Source organism: Impatiens glandulifera, chromosome 3 (genome assembly GCF_907164915.1).
Source record: "Impatiens glandulifera chromosome 3, dImpGla2.1, whole genome shotgun sequence".
NCBI classification, from domain to species: Eukaryota; Viridiplantae; Streptophyta; class Magnoliopsida; order Ericales; family Balsaminaceae; genus Impatiens; species Impatiens glandulifera.
Window position 1 is genome coordinate 50,953,544 of NC_061864.1, and position 9,167 is coordinate 50,962,710.

General features: G+C 29.6%; 1 protein-coding gene across 1 annotated transcript; it reads left to right on the top strand.

The window, feature by feature from the left end:
• Positions 1-408: 408 nt before the first annotated feature.
• Positions 409-3,944, top strand: LOC124931574 (probable serine/threonine-protein kinase PIX13). The gene is made up of 6 exons (XM_047472072.1): positions 409-580; positions 1,309-1,631; positions 1,755-1,890; positions 1,995-2,137; positions 2,941-3,064; positions 3,353-3,944. Exons 1-6 carry the CDS (start codon positions 505-507, stop codon positions 3,775-3,777), a joined length of 1,227 nt encoding a protein of 408 aa, XP_047328028.1. The 5' UTR covers positions 409-504; the 3' UTR covers positions 3,778-3,944.
• The last annotated feature ends 5,223 nt before the right edge of the window (positions 3,945-9,167 follow it).

Genomic DNA, 9,167 nt, shown 5'->3' on the forward strand with positions numbered 1-9,167 from the left:
CCCCGCGGGTTAAACACATAACTTACAAATTTACTTAACAAATTTAATTAGAAGAGCGGAACGTCTAAACTTAGGACCACCGCAGAGAAGGTCTCGTATCCACCTCCTCTTTTTATCACTAGAGAAGATAATATCTTTAAAAGAATTATATCTTAACACCTTTGGAGTATTTTATTAAAATCAATGAGAATCTCAATAATCTCATTATATGTGTTGAATTGAAGTTCTCCAAGTTTTAAAGTAGAGGAGATTGGGACAATCATTTAATACAACAAGGCATAAGTTAAGATTCAATTTAAATACATCTCATAAGTTCAGGTAGTCGTATAATTTTTCATCCGCGGGTAATTTCATCTTCATTGATGAAGCGCGTTCATCTTCTTCGTCGTCAAGGTCAGCGCAAGAATTATTTTAGTCCCCATGCATCTCTCTCTCTTTCTTCATTTCATTCCATTCATCAAAGCTGATCAAAGAAAGTTAGAGTGAGATATCTGGAGAATTCCGATGGGGATATGCTGGAGTTCCGTCTCCTCCTCCAACAATCAGACTCCCGGCACCACCGGTCGTCTTAGTTCAACAGGTACTAGTTTATCAGAATCTACAATTCTTACGTCCTTCCTCAAATTACTTGATTGTTTCTGTTCCTCACTGTATTCCGGAATCCGGAGTATGTTTCTTCAGGTGAATTTCAAATTTCTCCTGGATTTTAATCATCTCGAAACGAGCGTTCTATGATTGACTAATTCGCCGCTAATTATATCAAATTTTACTTGATGACTCGTTGATTCTTCCTTTCTAGTCTGGATGTCAGGCGTCTTTCAGTTCAATTTTATATTAATCTTCAACTCCTACGTCCTTACCTCAATTACTTGATTGTTTCTGTTCTTGACTGTATTTCGGAGTATGTTTCGAAATGAACATTCTATAATTGACTAATTCGCCGCTAATTATATCAAAATTTACTCGATAAGTTGTTGATTCTTCCTTTTCTAGTCTGGATGTCAGGTGCTCCACAGAGTCCTTGTCTTTCCAGTTCAATTTTATATTAATCTTCAACTCTTGCGTCCTTTCCTCAATTACTTGATTGTTTCTGTTCTTGACTGTATTCCGGAGTAAGATTCTCCCGTGGATTTCAAATTTCTTCTGGATTTGAATTATCTCGAAATGAACGTTCAATGATTGATTAATCGACGCATATTCCTATCTAGGCTGTATGTCATGGTTGTATATCTGTTGGTTAATGTAAGTTTGGTTAGGCTTATGATTCCTTTTCCATTTATGAAAATGTAATTAACTTTCTATTTGCAGTATCACAGACGACAAGCAACACAACAACTTCCAATGGAAGTAATGTTTCTGGAAACAGCAAATTCTCAGCTGCTAGTGGTGTTGATGACTCGCATCCAGATGGCCAGTTCTTACCTGATGCCAATCTTAGGGTCTTCACTTACTTAGAGCTAAAGTCTGTCACTAGAAATTTTAGGCCTGATACAGTTCTAGGTGAAGGAGGTTTCGGAAAGGTTCACAAAGGCTGGCTTGATGAGAAGTCTTCCTCAAAGAGTAGTACTGGGACAGTTGTTGCTGTTAAGAAATTGAATACAGATGGTATGCAAGGGTTTGAAGAGTGGAAGGTGAGTCATTGACCATTTCATGGCCTGAAAATTAGTGAAAATGTTTAGAACATGATATTAACTAAAAATTATTTTGATGTATTCCCTTCAAATTGTTTGTTTGATGTTTTTGTATCTCTTCAGACTGAGGTGAATTTCTTAGGAAGGATTTCTCATCCTAACCTTGTTAAACTGCTGGGATACTGTTTGGAGGAAGAAAACCTACTCCTAGTCTACGAATTTATGCAGAAGGGCAGCTTGGAGAACCACTTATTTGGGAGTAAGTTTTAACTTTCCTTACCAAATTGGCCAAAATTTCATTATAGTTTTAGTGTGTTCAATAGCTAAACATGTTAATTTTAAACGATCTTGTGAAATCAACAGGAGGTTCGTCTGTTCAGCCACTCCTATGGGAAACACGCATCAAGATATTGATAGGTGCAGCTCGAGGCCTTGCATTCTTGCATTCATTGAAAAAACAAGTCATATACCGAGATTTTAAAGCGTCTAATATACTTCTAGATGGGGTAAGATGGTCTCTCCACGTTCACAATTTTTCATACATTGCATCCATCTTGGCTTAACTCAAATATATAGATGATGAGTGTGGATTTACTTGTAATTCTAGGGAAAAGCCAAAGTGATTGAAATAGAAAAATCCTTCTCTCTAAATTTATTGGATATATGATGAAACTCCATTTATTTAAGCAACTATCTCAAACAGTAATCTGATATATATATGCCCATAGAAACCAAGAGATACCCGTTTCTAAATAGGTTCAACAGTACTACCCTGTTTAATCTAACACATCAAGGCCTTGTTTGATGTTGGTTATTTGGAATTAATTCCAAATAAATCACTATAAAATCATCTACTATTACGTCATTTAAATCATCAATCACAATACTAAAATATCTTCCATTTTTTTTCTTTCTAAATTTGTTTTATTCATTATATATTTATACCTATAGAGCTTGTTTGGTGAAGTTTTGTTTTCTGAAACAAACCATTTTCTTTTTAAATAAAACTCTGTTTTGATGAAATTGTGGATTAGTTGAAGTTATTTCAGTCAAAATATCAATTCCATTAAATATTTAAGTTTTTATAAAATATAAAGTAATGGTAATTTGGTTGATGATTTGATTGTTACAATAATTGTTGATGGGATAAAAAGTTATTTGTATTAGCCTTGTCCCGAACAAGACCAAGATAACTTACATCAAAATGGGTTATTTTTGAAAAATAACAAGGTGGTTATTCACATAACCCCGGATTAAAAAAGGCCCATTTATTTTTATTAATTATAGCATGTGGTTCTTGTTCATGCAGTCTTATAATGCCAAAATATCAGATTTTGGTTTGGCAAAATTGGGTCCTTCTGAGAGTCAATCACATGTAACTACAAGGGTTATGGGAACACAAGGCTATGCTGCACCAGAATATGTTGCCACAGGTAAATACATAAGTTTTTTTCTTTAAGAAGATGTACAAAAATTAACCCACATGATTAGCTAAAATCGAAAGAGTTTTTGCCTAGACCAAAAGTTTCGATTCGACTCCCATCGATGCTAACTTTTTTTATTATAGAAAACAGGGTTTGTTTCCTAAAGGAAGCTAACACAAATGTTCTTATTGAGTCTATTTGAATACCTTAATGGATTGTCGTGTTAGATTCCTCTATAGAATAAACCATGGGTTTTCAAGAAAAAAATGCTAACTCATTTGATTCCACATTTTCCAGGCCATCTATATGTAAAGAGTGATGTATACGCTTTCGGTGTCGTACTAGTTGAGATGCTAACTGGTTTACGAGCATTAGACGAACGAAGACCAGGCGGAAAACAAAAACTTGTGGATTGGATAAAACCATATTTATCCGATAGAAGAAAGTTGAAGAACATAATGGATTCTAGATTGGAAGGAAGGTATCCTTCAAAATCTGCAGTACTTGTAGCTCAACTCGCTCTAACCTGTCTCGGTCCAGAACAAAAAACAAGACCGTCCATGAAACAAGTCGTCGCAAAATTGGAAGAGATCGAGACAGGTAGCATGAAACCGATGAATTCTCCTCCTCCATCGAAGAACTCAACTCGCCAAACAACAACTCAGAGACATGTCCGACCACCTTTGCATCATCGTTCGCCTCTTCACCCGAGACTAAATTAATCGAGCGATCAAATTCGTGTCGAATGTGGGTTCATCTTTCCACTAGGGTAACTGTCTTTTGTGGGTTTTGTCTATATGGTTGATGGTTTTAGTTTTGTATGTTGTTGTACTTTTGAAACATGTGTATGTGTAGTTTATAATTGATTGTAATGTGATGAATCTCTTATTATTTGATCTGCATCGGGTCTTGATTAATCCGAATACGAAATATTAATTCGGATTAGATATTTTGGAATGGATTGATATCAGCTTGAGTCCGAATATAATTAAGTTTAGATTGGTGTAATATTATCCAAATTATATAAATAAAAATATATTTTTCAATATATATTTTTTAAAGTTATATCCCTTCAATATTCTGTTTAGTCAATAAGGTTTTTTAATTTTTTGTTTTATTTTTTTTAGATTTAAATTATAATTAAATAAAATTAATTATAACATTAAAAATTTAATACTATTTTTATATAATTAAACATTAAATAATGAAATAAATTAAGTACATAGATTTTCTTAATTCAAGAAGTGGGTGGATATTTGACTAATTAATCTGAACTGAATCCGAATTATAAAATTGGATTAATTATTTCGGTTTTAAATTACAAAATTTGATTAATTATTTCGAATTGCATTAAATTTAAATTTAGTTTAATTCGAATTGGATTTGATTAATTTAATTAATTTAAATTTATTGAATAATTTCAAGTTGACATTTACAAATATATAAATATTTTTTAGTTTAGATTGTTCAAATCATATTTAATCCAATCTATATTCGATTTGTATTAATTAATAAAATGATTTGGATTTTGGATTGGATAAATTTAGTTTGAATTTGATAATAGGCAAAAAAAAAAAAAAAAAAAAAAATAATAATAATAATAAATAAATAAATAAATAAATGTTTTTACTTTTGATCTATATTTTTTAACCCCATATTTAATCCTAATCAGCACTTTTTTTTTATACTCATTTTGTAAAAGTGAAAGAAAAAATTATAATAAAGTTTGTCAAAAAAACATGGAAGCTTGTTAGTTTGATTAAAAATCACTATTCAATATTTTTTTTTAAAATAGTGTTTGTTCTTGAACAAAACTAGTGCAACTATGATCATATTTATTTTAATTTGATGTTTTTAATAGAAATTTAATATTTGATATTTTTATTTTACTCAAATTCATTGACAGTGTGACTCTTTTTAAGTGAGATGTTTAATCTCTCAGGTGAATATGAGATATTTAATTTTTAAATAAATATTTTTTTAACACATTTTTTTTTTTCTCTTAAAGAGAAATAATGGTATTTTTCAACCAACCATTATTGATGAGTTACCAAGTTAAATAAAACAGGACAATAATAAGATTCATGTAACAAATAATTTAATATACATATAACACTCTGATTAGGATAGAGAAACAATTTAATTTGAAATTAGTAAACCATGTAGATGCATGATAATAAACATAGCACAAATATTAAGTCACAGTAACATGCAACAAAAAGTCAATGATTTTCTCCCAATTATTTAATAGAAAGTAAATCAAATAGTATCATATGCTTATAATCTTTAGTTTATGAAGTAAATCAGATATCATCGATGAGCTTTGATTGTTTTAATTTGGATACTGAAAATATAAAAATTGGGGTATACATTTTTCTTACAATTTAAATTAGGATATATAGTTCAATTTTTATTATATTTTATTTTAATATTAGAGTGTTAAGAGTAAGTTTGTATGTTTTTTTTAACTAATTCATGTAAGGAGAGATTAACACGATAATAGACAATTATTCTTCACATTTTTTTCCCATTTATTTTTTATAAAGAATATATCTTCTTCCTTTGTGAGTATTTATAAACTTCTGAATCTCCGCTTCAATGTCATGTTCCTCTTTTTTGGGTATTCAATTCTTTTACATTTTTTTACTGTGTGTTGGAATCGCAACGTTATCATAAGTTGTATCCGTCTCGAATTTTGATCTTTTAAGTATTATTTAAAATAGTTTGCACTTTCTTCTTGTTTGATCCGTCTCAACTACATTATCTAGTTACATAACTTTTGTATAATATTTTCAAGTCTCACTTACAGTATTTTGAGAGGTATTATAGAAGAAAAAAAAAATGGTTGTGTATGAGATTGGTTCCCTACTTTATTTAAGTAGTGATTTGTATTTGGAATCTCACTTAATAGTTTTTTTGGTTGTTAATTCTTTCTAGTAAAATTTAGGATGTTGAGTTTATTGTGAAAATACTAATTCATCTTCTGTTTTAAGCTTATCCACATGTTGATTTATGTTCACCTCCATTTTATTTTCTATAATAGACTTACTCTTAAACTTTTTTTCATAAATCCCTTTAGAATACTAATAGTTTTATTTTTATAAAACAATTATTTTAAGTTTAAATAAAGCATATTGTTTAATTATATCACATACAAGGATGACAATTTGAAATCGTCTTGCGGTAACCGAACTGATCCCATTTGGGACAGTTTTCTCCCGGTTTGACCGTTAGTTGACCGGAGATGGGGCGGAAATAATATTTGTGTCTCCCGCCCCGATCTCGCCCTGATTTTGTGCTGAACACTATAAACACAATTAAATATATAAAATACTAATATATTAATTTATTCATTATATTTTATAAGAATTTTAAATTATTTATTTATAATAATATAAAATTTCAATATATTACAATATATATTATATTAAAAAATCCATTTATATAATTTTAATATTTAATATATGTTTTTTTTAGAAAATATGGTATAAACGGTGCCTAATAGGGATTCCTCGAAATTGAACGGGGCGGGGATGGTAGTAAAAAAATCCCCGAAATAAAATAGGACGGAGATGATAAATGCATTCTCTGTCCTGAACCACCCTATTGTCATCCCTAATCACATACCTTCACTTGATTGTTGTTTCATCTTTAGTTGTTTCATGTTTGATAAAAGTGATAATGTTAGCTCATATTGACTTATTTTAGCATAATCTAGAATATAACGGTTAGAATATCCTTTCATCTAAAAGCTGTGTGGAGATTCTGCAAGATTATTGCATTTTTTCCTATGGTGCCTTATTACTCCCAATCTGAAATATACATCCTCCAAGTTTTTTTATTTGAATACTATCAAAATACTTAATTTTCCATCCCAAGTTATTTTGATACTTGTCTGAATACTTCAACTTACCTTAAGAGATAGATACATACAAAAAAAAAAAAACTATTAGTATGTCTTCTCTTTTTGAAAAAGTAAAAAATCAATTAAATAGGTGATCAAATTCAATTTGTAACATAAGAAATTAATAATAAAAACTTATTTTAGTCTTCTTTTATACTCCATCAATATGTCGAAGTTAGTCACCCTTACAAAGTAGAGTCTACAGTGTATTCGTAGAGAGTGATGAACAATAATAATTAATGACTCTTATCCCATCTCTAAAAAGGAATTTTGAGAGCTACCACTATATGCGTTTCAACATTTGTTTGCGTGTCAGACTTATTTATAAAAAATATTATTTTAAAAGATTTTTAGAATAATGCCTAGGAGTTTGAGAATTAATTATGTAAAAATAATAAATTTTGTTCAAATTTTAATAATTTGAGAGCCAAATAATAATTTGCAATGTAGGCAACTAAGCTACCACTATATTATAGTGGATGAATGTTATGTTCAGAGAAAGAAAATAAATGCACAACACTTTATGGTTTTTCTTAAAATCAATGTATACAATTAGATATATTTATATGCGAAGTATTTCTAGTTCATTGTAGTCACAAACATAAGGTTAAGTATAAAATCATCACTTCTACTCTTTGATATCATAAGATGACTGAATTCAAGGTATATGTTAAAACGAAACCAAGATAATTTAGAAACCTACAAGTATATATAACATGTACAGTATAACAAGGACCATCTCATCTACAAGTATCACATTTGTTTGTTTGGAGCATGAAAAGTTCAGAAAATTCAATCATTCAAGTTGATATGGATGCAGAGGCTTTATTTCAACAAAAACAAATAACTTAACTAGTATCTAAGAATAGATAAAATAAAAATTGATAAACATGAAAACTTATATGATAACAGGAAGTAGGTAGTTACCTCCAAAAAGTAATTTAGGATTGTGTTCAAATGGCTGAAAATCATCATATGCTTTCTTTAGCATAACAGAAAGTACTCTTGAATTTGGTTTGATGCCTTGGCTGAATTGAAACTTCCAATTTCTTTCTGAAACGATGAAATATCGTATATGAGGTTTTATCATTTCACAAATTACCTTTCTTATCACTAACTTTAGAAACACAATCTTCTACATCTTAAGCACAACAATACTACATGTAAAATAATTGGTTTTTCGGAGATAACTTATTCAACACATCTTTCTTCACTCCTACAATTATATTAGTAATCATTGGGGTCATAAAATTTTCAGTTCAAAACAAAACCATGTACACTTAAGCAAAACATTACTTAATAATATTTAGTGGTCATCAAAAAGAAAATTTCAAGATTGCTTTGAGAAAAAGAAAAAAGAAATATAGAAACAAAAGTTAATATCAATTAAAAAACATTACTACGGGGGAATACATCGCGTAATGGCTTGAAGTTCGATGCGTTTGCGTGTCAGACTTTTTTATAAAAAACATTATTTTAAAAGATTTTTAGAATAATGCCTAGGAGCTTGGGAATTAATTATGTAGAAATAATAAATTTTGTTCAAATTTTAATAACCTGAGAGCCAAATAATAATTTGGCTGAACCCGGTTTAAATTAATTAAACATAACATATTTAAAAGATTTATTATTTGAAATCAGAGTCGCCAAATGATTTTATGAAAATAAATAAAATAATACGTGTATAAACGTATTTATACTAGAATTTCTATAAGGGTTCGTATATTAGTTATTCTCGGGAAAGAGCTTTCACGCTATGTCCTATACGCCCGTCAAAGGACGGTATTATTTTAAAAAATAAAATAGTCTGGCTATTACACTTTTATTTATAACATTTATTTTTTTCAATTAGTAGTCTAGATCTCCTAAATAAGGATGTTTAGATTATGTATATAATTGTACAAAATTATTTAGAAGGGCGTATCTGCGATTGCGTTGATATATTACTGAGTAAAACCCTAAAAAATATCAGAAAAGTTGTAGAATTAAAAAATAAATTCCAAACAGGACCTTAGCCAAAATATTGGTTTAGGAAATATCCCAAAAATATTAAAATATTATTTTATAACCTTTCGGGATTATTTGAAAATGGATTCGGGTTCCAAATTACGAAAATAATTTTGAATCTTGAAAAGTAGAACCAAACAGGCCTTAGGACCGGAGTTTTAGGGTCTGGGTTTGTTTTTATGGATCTAGGTTAGATTGGGC

Bases quoted from the DNA above. Each gene is read 5' to 3' on its own strand.
- LOC124931574 (XM_047472072.1), top strand. From the start codon at position 505: ATGGGGATATGCTGGAGTTCCGTCTCCTCCTCCAACAATCAGACTCCC. The intron at 1,891-1,994 runs GTAAGTTTTAAC...TGAAATCAACAG, and splicing joins GGAGAACCACTTATTTGGGA to GAGGTTCGTCTGTTCAGCCA. The intron at 3,065-3,352 runs GTAAATACATAA...CACATTTTCCAG, and splicing joins ACCAGAATATGTTGCCACAG to GCCATCTATATGTAAAGAGT.